The sequence below is a fragment of the Phoxinus phoxinus genome (assembly GCF_949152265.1).
Source record: "Phoxinus phoxinus genome assembly, chromosome: 6".
Classification (NCBI taxonomy): domain Eukaryota; kingdom Metazoa; phylum Chordata; class Actinopteri; order Cypriniformes; family Leuciscidae; genus Phoxinus; species Phoxinus phoxinus.
The window spans coordinates 23,400,485-23,424,671 of NC_136881.1; the positions used below are offsets into that span (position 1 = coordinate 23,400,485).

General features: G+C 38.9%; 1 protein-coding gene across 1 annotated transcript in view; it reads left to right on the plus strand.

Annotated features, from left to right (window-relative positions):
- The window catches only part of vps8 (VPS8 subunit of CORVET complex), a 109,336-nt gene that overhangs the window by 65,625 nt on the left and 19,524 nt on the right, over positions 1–24,187 (plus strand). The window contains exons 36-39 of the mRNA XM_079616163.1: positions 1,509–1,589; positions 20,478–20,647; positions 21,124–21,292; positions 23,827–23,880. Of these exons, the coding sequence (XP_079472289.1) occupies positions 1,509–1,589; positions 20,478–20,647; positions 21,124–21,292; positions 23,827–23,880 (474 nt within the window). The remainder of the gene's footprint in view (positions 1–1,508; positions 1,590–20,477; positions 20,648–21,123; positions 21,293–23,826; positions 23,881–24,187) is intronic.

The window sequence follows — 24,187 nt, forward strand, 5'->3', positions numbered from 1 at the left end:
GTTTATTTTTTATTTTTTTAAGACCATTAAATGTTAAAATCGATAGCTTTCAATTATTCTGTAATGTTGGATGGCTATAATTAATAGCTAAAATTGAGGGGGGATCCATGTAAAAGAGACATCAGTATCAGTGATACTGGCCTTCATTCTTAGTAAAAAGATGCCATTAAACAAATATTTACAAATTCTTTGTTGTTTCTACATTATTTTGGAAATTAATTGTGCAAATATTACAATATATTAAAAACTTTAATGTTAGGTGTGGTTAATTTAACTAAATGAAAATGCATTTAGACTGCTCTGTACAGCGTTAAAAAGTCTAAACGCATGGTATACTTTTTTATGCACTGTCTATGCAGAGTAATATTGCACTAGATTTAACTATAAAAAATAGTATATAACTATAAATGGTAGCTCATAGTACCATATACCGATTAGAGGGATGCACCATATACGCAGGTGGTAGCTCCATAGCAGCAGTGATAGCTAATTTAAGTTTTTGTGTTATATAGTAAAGAGTGTATTATTGAATTATTGAGTTGTGTTTTCATTCTTCTACTAGAACATGTGTTTGATTTAGGCTTGGGAGAGACCTGAGCTCCAGGGATCTGATGTTCCAGATGTTTGTGATGAGTGATGATCTCTCCTGAAGAAGAGCAGTTTTGGCCTTGGGCAGTGTGCTGCATTTATCTTTTTGCTTGTGGAGAAAGTAGAATTTAACTACAAAGTTTAATCTTTACATTACAAAGTTTTGTTCCTCATTCTCTCCATGCAGGATCAATAAAGCACCTTATCGAGATCAATCAATTACGTTGCTGTAACACAAAATACATACAAACAAATCAGTCTGAGGGAAAATGACTTTTTCATGTTGAGAATTTGTGAAGAAATGGAGAGGAACGCCCCGTTCACACCAAGGACGGTAACTTTTTTCACTCGCACAATCACTTCCTTGAGAAGAGCAATATCGTCCACTGGTATGGACACTAATATAGTTATCTTTATAGTTATCGTTCTTAGTGTTCTTGGGGTGGTCTTTAGGATAGGAGTGTGTTATGGTTATAATGAAATGAACAAACAAGTGTTTGTCTGCTAATAAGAGAGAAGTAGAGTGTTGTTTACCCGTGCGTGCGTGCGTGTGTGAGAGTGTGTGGGGGGGGGGGGTCCTTCCAGGTCTTGATCTTTGTGACCGCTTCAATCTGAACCCCTACTGAGGGCAGAATTACCCATGTGTGTGCAGTCCTGTGATAACAGCTAGTGATGGCGAGTGTGTGTTACTGAGGCCGCACTCCTTCATCATCTGAGAGTTATCAGCTGTCATTGTGAATGCAGTCTGACAGCACGCACTGTTTACTCCCTGATTTGTGCTTACTGTAGACCAAGCCTTTAAAATTGATTTCAGAATCGTTTCTCACTGGTAGAAACCTGCAGACAGTCACAGGTTTCTACTAGTATGATCAAAGCTATAAGAAATGTATTTATCTCTGTGTATGTGTCCTCCCTTCCAGGACCCTGTATATGGGAAAGGAAAGCTGGCTGAGATCCAGGGGCTCATTTTAGGGATGCTAGAGACCTTCAACTACGAACAGGTATGTGTGTGTTGAATGTGTTGAATTTTGTATTATTTTTATTTAAAATAACTGTTTTCTATTTGATTATATTTTAAAATGTAATTTATTCCTGTGATGGCAAAGCTGAATTTTCAGCAACTTTACTGTAGTCTTCAGTGTCGCATGATTCTTCAGAAATCATTCTAAAATGCTGATTTGGTGCTCAATTTATGTTTCTTATTAATGTTGAAAACACTTGAAATGGTGATTTATATTTATTTCAGGATTTTTTAATGAATAGAAAGTTTAAAAGAACAGCTTTTTTGTAACAGTGTGATCAGTTTTTTGTAATCAGTTCAATGCATCCTTGCTGAATAAAAGTATACATTTATTTTATAATGATATTTTGACATATATTATTAAAATCACGTAGATTTATATAAGTTGAAGCCGTTTAATTTGATATGTAGCGGGTCGCATCATGGGGGGCTGCCATGGTAAGACCATGATGGCCAGCTGAATACTTACTCGATTTATCTCAGTAACTGCTCTGTAATTGGACACTTGCAATAAATCCATCATTGTCTGCTGTGAATAGCACATTTCTACAACAGCATCTGTCAACAAACACTTCAAGTTATTTCAGATTTGGTCAGATCATTTTTCTGTTCCATGGTATCACTACATTTTATTTTACATTTTACAATTATTATTTATTTAATTTTTTGTTAGGGTGTAGTGCGGGCTTTGTGAGGTGCTGTTACACAGCCTGACTTGCAAAGATAAATTATTAAATATGTTCATACAGTAGAGCTACCTATAGTGCATCACTGATATCTTGCTCTCCTATTAATTGCACTCTTGCTGTTTTCAGTCAGCAGATATGTCATTTACCTTTGTTAAATTATAATGAGTTATTTTAGTGCTGCTCACACAGCTCAAGCTACAGCAGCTAAATTCACAGTGTTTTATGTGATAATTGGAAATGAAATGTGAGGTGAGATCCTTAAAAAAATAAAAACCTTTACACCACACCTGCCAATAGCAAGTGTAGAGAATATTTACTGGCACAAAAACTGGGATTATATTATTTCAAAATATATATCTTGTCCTATGTGCAAAATTATTTAGGTTCTACCTCTTTTAAAAGCAGACAAAAGTTCTTTAGTATCAACATTTCCCTTTATTTTACTTGTTGTTTTAATGCTTTTGTACCTTTAATTTGATTATCTCATCACTTACGTCAGTAAAAAAAAATAAAAAAATAAACTGGTCGTAATCCGAGATGCTGATAATATTTCAAGTTATGACAGTGGGGCAAATTTCAATAAATTGGGTTGGTATATTGATTATATTATAGGCACAAAAAAAGGAGATACAATAGCAATAAATGTACCTACTTATTCTGTGCATCTCTACATACAACTAATAAGAAAGTAGGGACCAGGAAATGTTTTTGCAATATTTATTAAAACACATTGATCCGTCGCACACGCATACCTAAACACTTTCTCAATCCCTCGTAATTAAGTTTTAGAGAGTGACGTGCCTCAGAAGAACTATGAAACTTAACGAATTCCAGCTTATCCTCACAGCTGCATTAATCGGGTCAGTTAAGGGTGCAGTGTTATGAGAACTCATTAATGGCTGTTTCTTCATTAATTATCAAGTGCACAATTGAAGAGGCTCCCTGGACTTCTCGGGTCCTATTACGGTTATCAGTGGCACGCACACATACAGTCGTGGTCAGAATTATTGGCACCCCTGGTAAATATGTTCAAAGAATGCTGTGAAAATAAATCTGCATTTTTAATCCTTTTGATCTTTCATTAAAATCACACACATCTAACCTTTCATTGAAGTAAAACTAATGAATGTCACAATAATGAAATCACATTATGAAGTAGGCCTAAATATTTCTCTCCAATACACGTTGGCCACAGTTATTGGTACCCCTTGAAATTCTTATGAGTAAAATATATCTGAAGTATATTTCCCTTCATATTTACAATTATTAGGACACCAGGGTGACTAGGAACATAAAATTGCCCTGCCATGACTTCCTGTTTCATAGGAGTATAAATATGAGGTAACACAAAGGCCAAATTCCCTTAATCATTCATCACAATGAGTAAAAACAAAGAATATAGTACTGTTGTGCAGCAAAAGATTGTTGAGCTTCACAAAATAGAAAGTGGCTGTAAGAAAATAGCTAAAGCATTAAACATTCCCATTTCCTCCATCAGGGCAATAATTAAGAAGTTCCAATCAACAGGAAATGTTATGAATCTGCATAGAAGATGACATGTGTCTATATTATCTTAATGTACAGCGAAGAGGACAGTTCGAAGAGGTTTAAAAAAAAAAAAAATGCTTTGCTCCTACCAAAAAACAAACTCCAGCATACTCAGTTGCCAGACACGACTGGAACTTCAACAGGATGCGGTTCTATGGTCAGATTAAACTGAAAAAATACCTTTTGGACAGCAAACTCACCAGATGGATGTGATGGGATTGGTGCGCTGTTCACAGGGATACATGTACCCCATGTGTAGGATTAAATATACTGCTGGATCTTTAATGTTGTGGTCTTATTTTTCTGCTGGAGGTCCTGGACATCTTGCTCAGATACATGGTATCATGGATTCTATGAAATCCCGTGCTAGAAATCTTATAATGGATTTTCCATCAGGACAATGATCCAGAACAAACATCAAAATCAACACAAAAATAGGTCACTGAGCACAAAATTAAGGTTCTGCCATGGCCATTCCAGTCCCCTTGACCTGAAACCTATACAGAAAACTGATGAGGAGAGTGTATCAGTTTTCGACTTAGGAGTTGAAGGATCTGGAGAGATTCTGTATGGAGGAATGGTGTCTAATCTCTTGTCAGGTGTTCTCCAAACTCATCAGGCTTTATAGAATAAGACTCAGAGCTTTTATCTTGGCAAAATGAGGTTGCAATAAGTATTGAATAAAAGGGTGCCATTAATTGTGGCTAATGTGTATTGGAGAAAAACAATTATTTTGTAAGGGAAACAGGTCAATTTAGCTCAAATGGAATTATTAAATAATGTATTGGGAATTTTGAATGAGTCACTTATTTTACATTATAAATTATTCTAACACATAAAACTAATATATAACACGAACACACACACACGCATTCACACGAGTTGCAGAAAAAAAGAAAGTGAGGAAAGAGTGATTTTTAAGAGAGTGAAATGTTGAAATCTGAAGTTTCTAGCAATATATTCACTTTATAAGACCTGACCTGAACAAAACATCAATCATTAATTTATCCCTTCTATCATTTCTTAGGCAGGGTTATTAACTTTTATATCAATGCACTAGTTTAGCTAGAATCTGGAGACGCTACTTGTGTCTTTCTTTGCTGGAAAGGGGATTTCCCGATTGATTTGTTGGAGGTCTTTTGACTCTTTTCGAGTCGGAGAGCCAATCACGTTCTGGTGTGTTGGCGGATGAATTGAATCGGAGTCTCTCCTGTTGCTGAAGGTTTGAGGAGGGATTTGCTGCAAAACTTAAAAACTCGAGACTCTCTGAAAAAGAAAGAAAGTAAAAGAAAGAAAAGTAAATGAGACGAGAGTAGTTGGATGGTTTAATGATGCTGCTCTGACCCATTTTCATCTCCCAAATCTGTCGTTGTCTTTCTGTCCTGAGTTTTTAAACTGAAACGTTTGTCCAGACTCCCGGTGGAGTTCTGACCAATCAGACATTGTCTTTAAATCGGGGTGTAAATGTTTTTCCTCATCTCACCATAAATTACATGTTATCTGATTAGTCCCATTTCCCGCTCTTAGCGGAGTACAATTAAGATATAATTTCTATATTAATAATAATATGATACATTTTACACAGATTTGATTCACACAAAAATGATGGAGATGAGAAGACATTCACGCTGATATCAAACACTCCATACGTCCATTAAACCATTCAATAGTTATAACAATTACACAAATTATGTGGCATCTCTAAGCATATTAGTCACATATATAGGTTGTAAACATGATATAGAATTATGCAGTTGAATGATTTTTGATTAAGTCCGTCTAGCATTGTTTTGGAATGATCTGATGCGTTTTGATATGTAAAATGCAGTCTCTGTGGTTTAAAAAAATAATAATTTCTGTTTAACCGTGTAGCAAATTAGCTCTGCTAGGGGGTAACAGCTTAAAGACCCAGGACCAGATATGATGAAAGAAGACCAGGAGTCGTGAGGTTCTATCAAATAGATACAATTTTTACTGAAGAATAGTTTGCATTTTCATCGGTAGAGCCAGCAGCAAAGTCTCACGAGGAGGTCGCAAGCCAACTCTACCTTACACAAAATCTCACACCAGTTATACCATTTCCAAGGGCAGGAATGACATCAGTACATACATGTTGGCAACTTCTGATTGGCTAAGAGAACAAAGTCTAAACAATTCTACACTTATGGATAGATAGGATGGTCAATTACATTAATCAAGATAGTTGTCCTCCGGGTACATGAATGGGTCCGGTGATGACCACCTCGGAGGTCGTAGAAAGACGTCTTGGGTCTACTGTTGCATATCACGAGACCTGCACAGAGCATACAACACACACACACACACAAGCACAAGGGAATAGCAGTTTCTCCGAGGTTGGAGAGGGCCTGAGCCCATCATACCAGTAGAGACTACCAAAACATACTGATAAACCATTCCCTCCTCAGTAAGAAATACAGATAATGTTCACTTTATTCATTTAAAGAAAGACACATAAAATAAGTACAATTCTGTGAATCCGGCCATGTAAGTCATGTAGTGTTTGACCCCTGCAACCTTAAAGGGGTGGTTCAGGATTTTGGACATCGGACCTCATTTTCAAGTTAGCCTGGTTGTTATTCATCAGTGGAGACAGTTTTCAAAAAAAATCATCCAGTCCTTCCAGTTGCATAGTTTGCCGATGCTAGGCTAGCGCGAGTCAACGGTATCTGTGCTAGCCTGCCATTAAAAGCAGTTTTACCCACTCCAAAGTACACCAAAAGCAAATAAATTATAACGCCAGACTGTCGATGTAAATGTCTATTGAGAGAATAATGTTAGAAATCAAAGTACCGGTCCGGTACTCTTACATCTCAATGATCGCATTACATTTACAGGAACTAGTTTCTCAGCAGCGGCGGAATTTTACTTTGCTCCGGTTAGTAGTACTGCGCCGAAAAGTAAACACAGAACAGAAGCGCGCGCACTACAGACGGGACGTCTAGCTAGCTAGTAGTAGCCTTGAACAACGATATTGAAAAACATTCGATTATAAACTAAGGAATTGGCAACATGTGATTCGTTGTGCATTTCGAAATTGTAAAAATAAACCAAATAGATGGTCATGCAAAAAGTTTCCACAAATTTCCATGGAGAGATCCAGAAAGGAACCAACTGTGGCTTCTTTCTGCTGGCTTGGACAACGAGACACCGGCAGAGACTATTAAAGTTGCGAATTTGTAGTGATTATTTTAGACCAGACGACTTTGAAAAACCCCATAATCGAAACGTTCATAAGTCACTGACAAGGAATGCAGTTCCAGCCGTCTTTCCATATGAACCAACAGCAGATGAACAGGTAATAACTTTTGTTAGGCTACTATAGCTATCTATTAAGCTAGTCCCTTTCATAACTTATAGAATGACAATGACAGCGTTAGTGGAGATAACGTTACAGTTCAATTTCTGCCCTTTTAGTATCTATCTCGATTATTTCTTCGTCTGTGTATTCCGGCTCATTGACGGTTCGTTGAATAAAACACATTCCTCGTCTCCAAAGTCTGAAACATTGGCATTGGCATGGCCATAGTCCTATGTTGATTTCTTAGTGAAATATACTCTGCTTCTGTAGTGATGAGTGTCAGCGGCAGGTAAATACACTTGCGTCATGTGGAGACTCGGTTGCCTAGGTAACTTAATATCACTCCGCCGCTGCTGTAGACTGTGCTAATAAATACAGGGAACAAAGTGTAACTATTGCAATGCAATGAAAGGGTAGTTTGATTTCTAACATTATTCTCTCAACAGACATTTACATCGACAGTCTGCCGTTATAATTTATTTGCTTTTGGTGTACTTTGGAGTGGGTAAAACTGCTTTTAATGGCAGGCTAGCTTATACCGTTGACTCGCGCTAGCCTAGCATCGGCGAACTATGCAACTGGAAGGACTGGATGAAATTTTTTGAAAACTGTCTCCACTGATGAATAACAACCAGGCTAACTTGAAAATGAGGTCCGATGTCCAAAATCCTGAACCACCCCTTTAACTTCCTCATCAGATGACTCTATGTCTGTTTTCTGCTGACTGTCTTCTATTAGCTTATTAACTGTGTTCCCAATACAAAGGGCCTGTTCTCAAGGTTCTCGTTCAGGGCGAAAAAGATTAGTCACAGACACATGAATGCACTTAGAAAGATATTTGTAAAACTGCTCACAGCAGCACTTGATCAAAAGTATATGTGAATCACTCATTGAATCACAATATTGAATATTGTTATCTTATGAGTCAACACAAATTCATCAGCCAACACTGCGGCATGTGACAGAGACGTAACTTTTTGCTCATTCAAATAAACGACTACGCGTTCGGACAAACAGGATTTAAATTCCTCCAATAACATTAATTCCCTCAAAGAATTATAATCCACTGCTTGCGTGGCCACACACCATTTATCAAACAACATGCCCTTATCTCTGGCAAATTCCACAAATGTCTGTTGCTTACCTCTTTTATGATTCCTAAATTTCTGCCTATAGGCTTCAGGCACCAACTCATATGCTCTAAGAATAGCGATCTTAACACTTTCATATTTCATACCGTCTTCCAATGACAGTGTAGAGCAAATTTCCTGTGCTTTCCCCACCAGCCTACATTGAAGTAACAAGGACCACACCTCTTTTGGCCATCGAAGAGATGTTGCGATCCGCTCAAATACACTAAAATAAGAATCAACTTCAGTCTCCCTAAACTGAGGCACTAGAGCGATATGCTTACTAATATCAAAACTAACAGCAGATGTATCGGGTGGGGAAGATCCATCCCGGGGTTTACCAGGGTTTGGCTGCGCAGCTGAGCTGTCAGTCAACCTCTTGGCTTCCAGCTCAAGCTGTCGCAACTTAACCTGTTTATCCGCCTCAATCTCCAACCTGCGGATTTCCAACCGCAGATCCAATTCGCCCTGACGTGCTTGCACTTTATCTTGCTCCTCTAGGTGTAAACGGGCCAACCGAACCTTAAGCCGTGCCCCTCCCGAAACCTCGGGAGAGATGGGGGTACGGGGATCAAACGGCGACAAGCCAGCCTTGGCTCCAGCCTCCGCCTCGGCCTCGGTACTAGCACCAGCCGCAATCCCCTTCTGTCCCCGCTCCGCTTGCTCATGAGGCGTTTGCATGTCAGCACCAAGAGAATCAATGTCTCTCCCACCCTCAACATTGGTTTCCAGAAGTACTTTCGTTTTTACCAAATAATCCAATACATCACTTCTAATTTCTTTTTTAAGTGCCTGCCTCCTAATAGGGATATCGAAGTGATTCGCTATTTCAATCAAATCATCCTTCCTACACTTTTCCAACTGAACACTACTAGGATGACAAAGAAACGCTTGCAGATCAAAAGAAGCCATGCTCACTAAAAATATCAAAAACACTAACGTTCCGCACATCCCTCTCGTCAGCTGGATCAACTTATCCAATACTATGCCAGCTTACATTTTAAACATCAATACGGAGTCAAACCACGACATCTCGGGAAAGTTATAAATATCCCGGACGAGCCCCCAATTAATGTTACGTACCCTGAGATTATTAAAGGGGTATAGGGAATAACATTAAATGTCGTAGTTCTACTTCGTACCAATGCAAATGTCAGCAAAGAATACCACAGCTCCAAAGACAATCAACCCATATTTATTTACAAAAAGAAAATGGAATAGGACGAATCCATAAACAAACCATCTTACAATAATATGTACAGAAAAGTAAAGAACAAAAAGACACCCAGACAGGGGAAAAGAAGAAGGGAATTGGGCGGCAATCAAATAAATGAAATAATCAAAACATAACCCTCTAACTCATTAATAGTCAGTGCTAAACTAACTAAAACAAAGAAAAAGAAAAGAACATCTTCAGTATCCAAAGATACCCTAATTTAAACTATACTAACTAAATCAAAACAAAAATACAAGAAGTGATGCACGCCTCTAACCTAGTGTTTCTCACAATAGTTCACTAACAAGTGGTGCTCAATGTATATCACGTGATATGTTTACCTTTCCTCTCCTTCCTTCCCCATTGTAAACATAGCCATTCAAACAAATGGTGGTGAAGAGTTGTTTAGGTAGCACACGAACATACTACGAATCAGAACCATAATACACCAAATGAGCGCATCTCTCAATCACGAACTCTCTCAGAGCAACAACAGACAAAAAACAAAGCCTATCCTCTCTCAGCGTCAGCGTCTCCGTTTATATGTTTCCCGGTGTCCGCCGATTGGAGGAAAGCAGCGCAGCGTCATCGGCTCCAACGATGAGTGACAGGAGGCACAGCCAATGGCGCGGAACTAAGAAAGTGAAAGAAAAAACAAACAGAAAAGGGGGGAAACAAACGAACAACACACAAAACGGCACTAGCCGTAACACTCTCCCCCTTAGAAGTAAACGTATCACTGAACACCGAACACACACAATACGTTTACATTCCTAGCGTTTCCTAAACACGCGATAGTGCATCTGCCACCACGTTCTCCCGTCCTTTCTTATGCCGAATCTCTAAGTCATAATTCTGTAACACCAAAGACCACCGCATAAGCCGCTGGTTGTGATTATACATACGGGACAGAAAAGTGAGAGGATTATGGTCAGTGAAAACAACAACAGGCTGAGTAGTAGAACCAACATAAACCTCTAAATGCTGCAACGCAAAAAGAAGTGATAACGCTTCCTTCTCGATTGTGGAGTAGTTGAGTTGGTTTTTGTTAAACTTTCGAGAAAAATAGCAAACCGGATGATCGACTCCAGTACCATCCTCCTGTAACAGTACAGCTCCAGCTCCCACTGCACTAGCATCAACTTCCAGTTTGAAGGGGCGTAACAAATCAGGAGCGGCTAGAACAGGCACACTACATAAAAGCACTTTCACACTATCAAAAGCATGTTGGCATTCTTCAGACCAAACAAATGGGTTCGAAGGACTCAATAGATTGGTGAGGGAACAGGCAACCGTAGAGAAGTTACGGCAGAAGCCACGATAATATCCTGCCATTCCAAGGAATCGTCTGAGCTCACGACGAGTCCGTGGAGCAGGAAACTCATTAATGGCAGCAATCTTAGCTTCCACAGGTCGAACCTGTCCCTGCCCTACCTCCTTTCCTAGATAGGTAGTGGTAGCTTGTCCGAACTCACATTTAGCCAGGTTGAGAGTTAAAGATGCATTTGCTAAACGCTCAAAGACAAGTTTTAACAAGGATACATGTTCTACCCAATCGGAGGAATATACAACTAAATCGTCAAGATAAGCATTGCATTTAGGTACACCCGCTAATACAATGTTCACCAGTCTCTGAAAAGTCGCAGGCGCGTTTCGCATTCCGAACGCCATAATAGAGTACTGAAGAAAGTTATCTTGAGTGACAAAGGCTGAAATTTCAGAGGCACGAGGGGTAAGTGGCACTTGCCAGTACCCTTTTAGCAGGTCTAATTTGCTAACAAACCTGGCCGATCCCAGACTGTCAATACAATCTTCCATCCTGGGTAAAGGATATGAATCAGGAATGGTAACACTGTTAACCTTTCGATAATCTGTACAGAACCGGGACGTTCCGTCAGATTTAGGTACCAGAAGACAAGGACTGCTCCATGGACTACAACTGGGCATAGCCAATCCATTTTCCATCAAATAATCAACCTCTGCGCGCATAACAGATCGCTTCATCATGTTAACACGATACGCATGCTGTTTAATAGGTCTCGCGTCCGAAACCTTAATATCATGTTTTAGAACATTCGTTTGAGTTGGCACATCGTTGAATAACTGAGGAAAATCTTTCACCAACTGAATAATGTCTCGTTTCTTTCCTGAAGACAAGTTAAATAAGTGCTTTGGTAAATCCTTTAGCATCACTGAATTTGTCAATCTCGCACTCTGCTGCACTGCATTTCGCAGCATCACCCCATCCTCGTCAACATCAGTGTCACCACAAGAGGGAGTAATCAGCTCACAAATAGCGCCAGGAACCAAATGAACCTCTTTCTGCTGTACATCCTCTGAAGATAATTTCCTAGAGTGATAAGCCTTTAACATATTAATATGACACACTCGAGTCTGACGCTTTCGATCGGGGGTGTCAATAACATAGTCGGTGTCACTTATTTTCTTTACCACTTTATAAGGACCAGCAAAACGAGCAGCTAAAGCTGATCCGGGCACAGGCAGGAGAACAAGTACCTCATCACCAACTTGAAAGCAACGGGACACAGCTTTCAAATCATGATGTTTCTTCATCCTGCCCTGTGCTTTCGTGAGAGATTCACGTGCAAGCGAGCAAGCATCGTACAAGCGTTCCCGCATTTGACTCACAAAATCTAATACGTTCTGCTTTGGTTTCACTTCCGTATCGAGAATTGCATCTTTTAATACTTTCAGAGGACCCCTGACTGTATGACCAAAAACCAGCTCGGCTGGACTAAAACCCAGCGACTCTTGCACAGTTTCTCGAGCTGCAAATAAAACGAGTGGAATTCCTTCATCCCAGTCTCTTTCCCGTTCCATGCAATACTTCCTCAGCATCGACTTTAAGGTCTGATGAAACCGCTCAAGTGCTCCCTGGCTCTCAGGATGATAAGCGCTAGAGGGTCGATGAACTATAGATAGCGATTTCAACACCTGAGTGAACAACTTGGACAGAAAATTAGTTCCTTGATCTGTTTGAATGATTTTAGGAAGTCCAAATGTAGAGAAGAATTTAATAAGATGTTTAGCTATAACTGAGGCTGTTATTTTACGGAGAGGATTTGCTTTGGGAAACCGCGTAGCTACGCACATAATCGTCACTAAGAACTGGTTACCAGCCTTCGTTTTTTGGTAACGGCCCCACACAATCAACAAGTACGTGCTCAAAAGGTTCCCCAATTGCAGGAATAGGCACCAAAGGTGCAGGTGGAATAACTTGGTTTGGTTTACCAGTTTGTTGACACACCGCACACGTTCGACAATAATCGGACACATCTTTTTTTAAACCCGGCCAGAAGAAATGTCGCAATATGCGATCATATGTCTTTGTTATCCCCAGATGGCCAGCTAACGGATGATCATGGGCTAATCGCAAAACTTGAGCATGATATACAACAGGAACCACGATCTGAAACACAGAACTCCAATCTCCGTCAACATCGTTAGAACACCACTTACGCATAAGGAGACCATCACTAATAAAATAAGCTGTCTTTTCCCTCTTCGCTATCTCCTGACTTACTGCCGAAATGAAACATTTACGAAGCAATGGGTCAGACTGTTGTGCAGCACTCATTTGCTTTCTGTTCACTACTATTGATGAATTTTCAGGAGTAAGTGTGACAACCTTTTCATCATTAGAGGCTATAGATCGAGTCTGCACGGTATCAGATACTTTCGGTGGACTAAGAGATGACTCCTCGGTAAAAAGAGGAACAATAAAAGAATCAGACAAATCAATTTCATTTCCAAACTTACGTGTCCGAGCTCGCGTAACCGCGCATGCCGAAAATACTTCAGGGAATTTTTTCTTCAGTTCATCTGAGCCACAAGACACCTCGGGCACATCCAGTACCTCCAGTATAGGCATAACTTTTCCCCCAGCAAGGTCATTCCCTAAAATAAAGTCAACCCCCTGAATAGGCAAGCTAGAGCGCCTCCCTACTTTCACATATCCACTAACTAAATCGCATTGTAAATGTACCCGATGCAGTGGAACTGGTATAACACCCATTTCAATGCCTTGCACTAATACGCTGGTTCCACAATATGACTGATCTCCTGAGGGCAACGCTTCAGAAACAATAAAGGACTGAGCAGTTCCTGTATCTCGCAATATTTTAATTTCCTTCTGATCTTCGGGTTTACCAGTAAGCGAAATTAAGCCTTTCATTAAGAAGGGCTTAAAACTGCAGTCAATCGTCTCCTTGGTCTGCAATGACCCGACACTATCAACGCTTGCACCAACACACCCAGCACCTTTTGGTGTCGGATGCTGCTTTCGTTTTAATACCAAACAGTCAGCGATAACATGACCAATTTTATGGCAATAAAAACACTCGCGATCAAGTTTGGTTGGTGTCGTGTTATTCTTACCTCGTGAGAACGAAGGTTGAGATGGAGGCGACGACGGGAATGAGACTGACTCTGTGTATGGCGAAAACACGCTCTTATGAGTCAACACAAATTCATCAGCCAACACTGCGGCATGTGACAGAGACGTAACTTTTTGCTCATTCAAATAAACGACTACGCGTTCGGACAAACAGGATTTAAATTCCTCCAATAACATTAATTCCCTCAAAGAATTATAATCCACTGCTTGCGTGGCCACACACCATTTATCAAACAACATGCCCTTATCTCTGGCAAATTCCACAAATGTCTGTTGCTTACCTCTTTTATGATTCCTAAATTTCTGCCTATAGGCTTCAGGCACCAACTCATATGCTCTAAGAATAGCGATCTTAACACTTTCATATTTCATACCGTCTTCCAATGACAGTGTAGAGCAAATTTCCTGTGCTTTCCCCACCAGCCTACATTGAAGTAACAAGGACCACACCTCTTTTGGCCATCGAAGAGATGTTGCGATCCGCTCAAATACACTAAAATAAGAATCAACTTCAGTCTCCCTAAACTGAGGCACTAGAGCGATATGCTTACTAATATCAAAACTAACAGCAGATGTATCGGGTGGGGAAGATCCATCCCGGGGTTTACCAGGGTTTGGCTGCGCAGCTGAGCTGTCAGTCAACCTCTTGGCTTCCAGCTCAAGCTGTCGCAACTTAACCTGTTTATCCGCCTCAATCTCCAACCTGCGGATTTCCAACCGCAGATCCAATTCGCCCTGACGTGCTTGCACTTTATCTTGCGCCTCTAGGTGTAAACGGGCCAACCGAACCTTAAGCCGTGCCCCTCCCGAAACCTCGGGAGAGATGGGGGTACGGGGATCAAACGGCGACAAGCCAGCCTTGGCTCCAGCCTCCGCCTCGGCCTCGGTACTAGCACCAGCCGCAATCCCCTTCTGTCCCCGCTCCGCTTGCTCATGAGGCGTTTGCATGTCAGCACCAAGAGAATCAATGTCTCTCCCACCCTCAACATTGGTTTCCAGAAGTACTTTCGTTTTTACCAAATAATCCAATACATCACTTCTAATTTCTTTTTTAAGTGCCTGCCTCCTAATAGGGATATCAAAGTGATTCGCTATTTCAATCAAATCATCCTTCCTACACTTTTCCAACTGAACACTACTAGGATGACAAAGAAACGCTTGCAGATCAAAAGAAGCCATGCTCACTAAAAATATCAAAAACACTAACGTTCCGCACATCCCTCTCGTCAGCTGGATCAACTTATCCAATACTATGCCAGCTTACATTTTAAACATCAATACGGAGTCAAACCACGACATCTCGGGAAAGTTATAAATATCCCGGACGAGCCCCCAATTAATGTTACGTACCCTGAGATTATTAAAGGGGTATAGGGAATAACATTAAATGTCGTAGTTCTACTTCGTACCAATGCAAATGTCAGCAAAGAATACCACAGCTCCAAAGACAATCAACCCATATTTATTTACAAAAAGAAAATGGAATAGGACGAATCCATAAACAAACCATCTTACAATAATATGTACAGAAAAGTAAAGAACAAAAAGACACCCAGACAGGGGAAAAGAAGAAGGGAATTGGGCGGCAATCAAATAAATGAAATAATCAAAACATAACCCTCTAACTCATTAATAGTCAGTGCTAAACTAACTAAAACAAAGAAAAAGAAAAGAACATCTTCAGTATCCAAAGATACCCTAATTTAAACTATACTAACTAAATCAAAACAAAAATACAAGAAGTGATGCACGCCTCTAACCTAGTGTTTCTCACAATAGTTCACTAACAAGTGGTGCTCAATGTATATCACGTGATATGTTTACCTTTCCTCTCCTTCCTTCCCCATTGTAAACATAGCCATTCAAACAAATGGTGGTGAAGAGTTGTTTAGGTAGCACACGAACATACTACGAATCAGAACCATAATACACCAAATGAGCGCATCTCTCAATCACGAACTCTCTCAGAGCAACAACAGACAAAAAACAAAGCCTATCCTCTCTCAGCGTCAGCGTCTCCGTTTATATGTTTCCCGGTGTCCGCCGATTGGAGGAAAGCAGCGCAGCGTCATCGGCTCCAACGCTGAGTGACAGGAGGCACAGCCAATGGCGCGGAACTAAGAAAGTGAAAGAAAAAACAAACAGAAAAGGGGGGAAACAAACGAACAACACACAAAACGGCACTAGCCGTAACAAATATAAAAATGATTATAGGAACATGCTTATACTTTATTATTAATTTTATAAGAATGATGTAAGCACTCAAAAGGATATACAGTATGTAGATATATTGAAGAGACAATGGATTCTGACACCAACCCTTCAGCTCAAAATGGAAATATGAATAATTATAACTCATTATAATTAATTCTAAATATTTGAATCAGTTAATAGAATTAACTTTTTACAATATAAGAATTAATATTACAATCTATTAATCTGTGCGTCCAGCGAACACTCAGTACTACTACTGATTGTCGATCAACTCTCAGAAAGGATATTTTTTGTGGCCACAGAAAATAACTCTTAGCATGTAGCTGTGATCACAATCATTAAATTGACGTTGATTTACAAGCAGATCAAAATCAACTCGCACGAATGTGCACAAAAGCTTTATTTGGCCAAATCATGAACACAACTAATCAAAACACACACTTACACAATCACTCATACATGGGTAAAATAGAAAATGTGGAAGTAAATGGATCCGGACACAGAAACAGGGAATTGAGTTATTTAACCAGCTAAAAATAACCAGTTTCTTAGTTTTAAACACCATGTTAACAAGGGGTCTGCCGCTAATACTAAAACTCTGTTTAGCGTTCAAATGTAGGATACTTGCATTGCCTTAGCTGTTGAAAGAGCATCCGGATGCAGTCTCAGAAGAAAGTCTTGATGGTTCCATAAGTCCATGATGTTGAAGTTGTAATCGATTTTTTCTGTTTTGAATGTAGAAATTCTGTTGAACTTGCGAAGTTAGTCTGACTCTATTTAAACATAGCTGTCTGTAGTCGAGGCCTGTCGAAGGGACATTGAATTGAATTAATTTGCATATGTAAGTGGATTAAGTGTTGATGCAGAAGCTATTAAAGATTATTGTAATACTTATATGTTGCATACATATTCAACATACAATAAACATGATCATCAAAATACAAATTTGTAGATACCAAACATGGTATAGGTGAGGTTATATTAACTTTTGTTTCTATCATAAAGCATGATAAAGGAAGAAGGTCTGTTTTAAGTCTCAGTCTTGGGGATCAAACAATCCTTGGCGTTACCTTGTGAATCCTATCCTAAAGATCTGGTTTAAATTCCTCCCTGGTTTTGGCTTGATTGAAAAAGTTGTGAAAAAAAAAAGAGTTGTCTGAAGTTTTACTAAACTTGCCTGACATATTTTTGCAATGCTAATTTATTTGATAGATTTTATTGTGTGGAGTTGCTTTCTTCACCGTAGCTAGTTGTCTTTCAGTACTCTCTTCTCCCTTGGGGTCACTTGTAGGCTAATAGCATAAAAATGCATCACACATTCCCTTTTATTCCTTTCTATTCTATTTTTGACAGCATAAATGCTAAATCTTGCTACTTTTGAGACCTGAACTTTGTAAGTGGAATCTGGAGTGCAATTTCTCATGGTGTTTTCTGTGGGCATAGTGTCCATGAGTCATTTTGTCTTTATTTTCAGCAGTAAATTCCCAACCTCAGGCTTTTAAGTGTTTTAGTATGTCGCACAATTTGCTGGAAGGTGTCTATACAGGATGTGCAACTGTTTACATGGCAGTGTAGTGCAACAGGCTGCCTACACAAGTTTTTTAATTTTTTTTTATTAAAATCTCTTTTCTGAAAATTGACAGTTATAGCTATTAAAAACTGGATTAAAGGAAAATAAATGCAGAGACAAGTAAACGGTCAATAATAAAAAAGAACAACACAAGCAGGCAAAATGACCAATAAATAGGAAATAAAACAAAGAAACAAATGGGTTTAAGAGTAGTGAGAAATAGTGCAGAAATTAAACTCATCAAATGTAAAAATAAATCTACGGTATTTACTTTGATTTAAGCATGCCCTGACTCGCTACAAAGGTTATAAAATCATGAGCAGTGAGTGATTTTCACATTTTCTTTTGTTTTATTAAGGGCACAGACAGTAGCAGGTCTACTGTATACATTATTAGGCAACTGTCACTTTAAGACCTAATGGACAGATCTTATATACTGATACACATCTGATTTTCTCCAACATGTTTATGCGAATACTTGGCAAAATGGAGTTTTTCGACACATGCTGACAGGAAGGTTTCTGTTTTCAGAAGTATTAAGCACATCCCGCTCTTTATTTTTTCCATGCATCCATGCTTCATCACTCTAACGTGTCAACAACTTAAAGCAATCCACCCACTGAACGATGCGATGCGTAGATATATTTACTGTACATGCTGCAATATAAACAATATAACAAAATGTCCATTGATTGACACTCTATCTTGTCGCAACGATATACAACATGAACAAAGTCTTTATTGTAATATTTATATAGATATTTAGTATTTGAAAGACTAAAAAGGTGAAAAATAAGGCATCCATTAATGACTTTATCCATCAGGTCCTGATGTCTCCAAGCTGCCTTTAAAAATAAAACAAATATCCGTTAACTTCAACTTTAATACATCATATACAAATATGTCAACTATATCTACACTAAATTCAAACTTATTTGTAAAATGACTTACCAATTTTATGTTATTTTAGAGTGTTTCAGCCACAGTCTTCAGGCAGCTAAACAACATAGCTGTTCACAAAAAATTATGAAACCAAACCTTGATGACGTCAGTGTCACATGGCTTGCACAGAATGTTCAATTGTCATTTTATATTTAGTACATTCAGAACAGTTAAATTACACCAGCAAAACTTAGTGTTACTTCCAATCAAAGGATGTACGTTACGTTAATAATTTAAGGGATTTTGTGTAATTTTCTCTTTATTGCACTTTGTCTGTTTAAACTATCTCCAGAAATGGTATATGGTTATGTGGTCTTTCAGTTTGTGAACGTAACTGTGTGTCAGCATGTTTGCACTCTCCCTTCCATGACCAATGGGAATTTACAGCTTGTCATTCAAAGGAAAAAAGCGAGGAAGCGGTGAGAATAACACCTGATTCCCCCTTCACACACAAATTTTCCCCTTTTCCCCTCACAAAATTGAGACATAAATTACACGCATAAATGCACTCATTCAACCTTAGGAAAGCTTGTCCTGGCATACATTTCAATATGCTCACTTTGTGAATTGCCCACATAGCTGATGAAATATTTTGAAATGTGTGTTCTCTCCAATCCTCAGAAATGTCTGTAGGGGTTAAATGTGCTTCTTTATACGCAAACTGTATTTGCAGGCTAGTATATTTTCTGTTGGTGTGTGCGCGCATAATACTCTCATCAAAATGCTGCACTAACATCAAAATGAAATAACATACATCACCCCCCCCCCCCCCCCCTCTCTCTCTCTCTCCTTCTCTCCCACTTCTTAGTCCTTTATATGACCTTGCTAAAGCACATTGCCAGTGGTAAAGAGACTGTGTAAATTATTGGAAATTCTTCCTCTCTTAGAAATAAACTGAACCAATTTGAGTGTCAGCACAAGCTCAAATGTTAATCCATTTCACAAATTTCATGTTATCTGGTTGTGATAGAAAATAAATATTTAACAGAGTTGAAAAGGCTTTTGCTTGCCTTTTATATTCTGAGTCGTTGTACATACCCCATTGGTTTCAGGGGCAATAACTTCATACATTATGGGAAAATTCTTCCATTGCCTGTGGTTATGAGATGAACTGTGTTCCCTCCTCTCAATAAACTGAAACAGGGTGGTTGACACATAACTTGAACAATACTTGACCTTTAATTTTAATTTGTATTGTTTTATATTAGACACTTATCAGTATCAGAAGCTGAAAGCATAATCAATATGCCAAAATTAAACAAATACGAAAAAGTGTGAGGGATGTGTAGAACTTACAACTGAAAATTCTGTCCTCATTCACTTACTCATGTTATTTCAAACTCATAAGATTATTGTGTCTGTCATATTTGATGTGCAATGGCTTGATGTTTGCATGTTTGTTAAGCCAACATTTGTGAATAAAAGCCTAAATGAAATCTGTTAATCATACAAAATAATTGTCTCTTCAGAAGACTTGGGTTAAACGGCTTGATTCATATGGATCTATAATATGCAATGATTGTAATATAACTAGACTTTTATTTTATTTTAGGTGAAATAAACCATGTGACATTTATTGCAGTGTACAGTGCTACGCATTTATGTTATAACTCACACTATTATCTAAGTGCTCTTTTCTCTTTTCCCCTTATTTATATTATCTAATTCTCTGTTTCCATTCTTCTAATTCCATCACAGACTGGACTCAATCCTGCATCACCTGAAGGTGCAGGACCGTTCAGTGTGTCTGGAGCACGTGTGCTGACTTGTGCTCCATTACATTTTTTGAAGACCTTTACTTACTTTTTCTTTCTTTCCGTCAGACGTTGTTGGAGACGACCACCAATCTGTTGAACTCTGATCTTCACTGGTCTCTGTCACATCTGCGTAAGGCAGTCAGTAGAGGGCTCCACCCAAGACAAGACCACTGCAACATCTGCTTACAGCAGTACAAAAGACGTCAGGAGAGCGAGGAAGAGATCATCATCTTCAGGTACACACACACATATCATCTGCACTCTGCGGGAAGTTAGTAAAGTGTGTAAACATTTTACACACTTTATTTTTGATTTAGAATAGTTGTTTTTATAAAACAAAGGTTATTTTATATGCTGTAATTATCAATTACATATAAATTAGAACGCGTCTAGTTTACACGGCTCATTTGGATCTCTGTACAGACTTCAGAAGGATACCATCGTTGGAAACAAGTGGATCATTTAAAGCATTTTTTTTTAATGGCGTCCTGGATTGCATCAGAGGATTATGTTTGTTCGGAGCATTTGACTGCAGATTGATTCAAAATGTATAGTAAAGAAACTATAGTAAAGATATTTGCCGTGATATGTGCTCATGCCTTATTTATGTCACATATTTCTAGCCTAAGCAAGCTGTTGTAACACTCTGCCCAAACTTACAACACAAACAGACCTGGAGTACTGTCATCCTGAACTCTTGTTTCATGTGTAGCTGTGGGCATCTGTACCACTGCCAGTGTCTTCAGCGTAAAGAGACTGGTGTCTTGAGCGAGAGGCAGTACTCATGGAGCTGCTACAAATGCACATCCAACCAGGGCTCGAGGCCAGCCGACAGACCCAGCGCAGAGAGCTCCCGATCACGCTCCGCTTCTCTAGCACAGGTCAGTCACAGTCAGTCTTCACCCAAATATGAAACTTCTGTCGTATTTTACTCACTTTCATGTCCCCCCAATGTCAAATCAAGTCAATGTAAAAGCCGGCTATTCGGCCCAACTTCCGGTCTCCAAATAGCCGGTAAAGGACGCGCGTGTTCAAGTCTTTTCAGCGTCTCAAAGGAATTTGGTTAAATAAGACACATGTTCTCATATGCAATTATCTCGTTTTAATCTAACTCCATGAATTAAAAAAGTGCAATGTGCAATAAGATTATGTTTACACTTAAAATAGTTACAACATGAATGTAATGAGAATTTAAACTGTTACCAGAGAGAGAGAGAGAGAGAGAGAGAGAGAGAGAGACAAAGGCAGAGCCTCTGTCTCAAGACCACCTCAGCATCCAAAGCAAAGAGAGAGAAAGAACATTTGCAATCCTGTTTTGTCATCTCCTCCGACCATGTGACTAACACCTAGGTGTGAGATATTCAAACTGACCAATCAGACCATCACATTTTCCCCCATTTTCCAAAAGCTTTGGCCTACAGGCCCACATCAGTCTTAGCACTGCTGTGCTGGAAATGTCTGAGAGAAAAGCAAGTGTCTTTGTTGTGTTGAAATAATCTTGGATTATTTCCAACCTTACATCACCTTTATTTATATAGCGCTTTTTACAATATAGATTGTATCAAAGCAGCTTCACAGTGATAACATGAAAATAATACAACAAAGTTTGTTTCTAGAAGAAAATTGCATCATCGTCCACCTGAAGTAAGGCAGATCAGTAATATTGTTGAATATTAAATGTCTCCAACTAAGCAAGCCAAAAGCCAAGCCAACAGTGGCAAGGGACCAAAACTCCATCAGGTGACAGAATGGAGAAAAAAAACATTGGGAGAACCCAGGCTCAGTCGGGGGCCAGTTCTCGAACAGTGTATGATTATGATTTAGGCAGCATTACAGGTCAGAAGTCAGATTGGATCAGAACATTCAGAATATTTATCCATTTCCATCTGGTTGAAGATCGGAGTCACGCCGGTATGGAGACGAGTTTGTTGAGGATCAGTGCCGATGCTCCAAGTATGAATCCATACGATATTAAGCCGTACGATAGCTTTGTGTGCATAAGAGACAGTCATGTAAGTTATTTAGTGAAAATCTTCCCCAAAGCACATCAGTCATATTGACTGCTTTTTTATTTTGAAGGTTTTTTGATGTTTTTTTATCTATGAACTGTGCTTGAAACAGCATGATGGTGAGTAAATAATTACTCCGAATTGTTTTTTATGTTTTGTAGGTGAACTATTTTTTCAACACTCCATTTGATCTGTTTGTTCATGTGTCTTTTTATCTATCAATGTATCTCTCAATCTATCATGAGCCCATCATAATAATATCAGCATAAAACAACCTCCTTTAAGTTTGAAGAAGGATCTTTCAATCATGTTTATATCCCATTGTATCTTTCTGTCATACACTCCACTCTTTTGGGACTACAGTGAGTTCACATCCAAGGTGATATGGTTTTTAAGTACTTTTATATGCGTACCGGGTGTATGAATTATCCACGCTAATTGGAACTCTCTTATGTGGCTGTGGTGTATGTAAATGGCATGCAAATGGGTTTCTCAGCATGCGCCTGTATTAGTCGTAACCACAGGAGGCTGACGGCTGCAGGCGCAAAAGAGAGCCATGTTAGTATCCCTAATCACAGAGGTGTTGCCACGGTGATTCTTTTGGAAGACAAACAAAATATGCCCAACCAGTGTGATTAGAGTATTAGCACAACTGCAAAAACAAGGCTTCCTTTACCCTGAACACATGTTGATTGATTCTGCACTGCACCTCAACAGAGAACTGTTATACTTCTGTAACTCAAATGAAAGCATAAAGGTTAATGTAAGCTAAAGGTGCAGGATTACTTTGTCAATGACACGATAACATAATAGTAATTTATTCAATAATTAAATAAAAATATATATTTCTTAGACCGCGTCTACCCCAGACGCAACAAAAGCATATAGAAGCCATTATAATCAGTGATGCTGTCTACACTGGATGCGGCGCAGTGCCACATATTCCTGACAGCAAACCAATGCCTGTTCTATTTCTGACGCATTCAAGCGCTCATGCTACTTCTGACACAAAGAACAAATGGATTTGCAACGATCGCTTTGACAGCCTCAAGCTGTTGCTGTGCGACACTACAATTGGTGTATCCGGTGTAGACCCGGTGTTAGAATAATATATAGTTTTAACAAAAGCTGCTTCACTGCTGGTTAATATTTGAAAAATGTTTGTCTGGAAAATCAGTCATATGGTGTGCGACCAACATGCAGACACATGAGGGGGGGGAAAAACATAATACAGCTAATGATATCATAGAGAAGACCCCTGCAGACCCTCATGAAAGATTATTTCACATTATGACAAGATGAAGGTAGTTGGGAAATTATTACAACAAATCTGTATTTGAGCCTATCTGTCTATCTCTCTACAATACTTTTGTCATTATTTCAACTTGTTGCCTCGTGTGTTTCAGACCAAAGTGACATCTGCTCATCGTGGGAATGTGGCAGAGGCTCATGGGAGAAAGGTTAGTGAGTGGAATTACTTTAATTAAAGTAGAACTAAAATATTAAAGATACTAATTTAACAAAAATAGATTTGATTAAATTTGATTTAATCTTATGTGAGGTGAAAGAAAATGTGCTGCTTTAAATGTTTTATATTTGTATTGTCAACTCATTTAGCCACAAACTTAATTTCAGTTTAATTGAATTTAGATTTTTTTAACTCTTTCCCTGCTCGTGTTTTTTTTTTTTTTTTTTTTTTACGTTGCCTGCCAGCTCCAGCTTTTTAAAATTATTTTCACAAAACGTTCATGGACCCCGGAATATTTT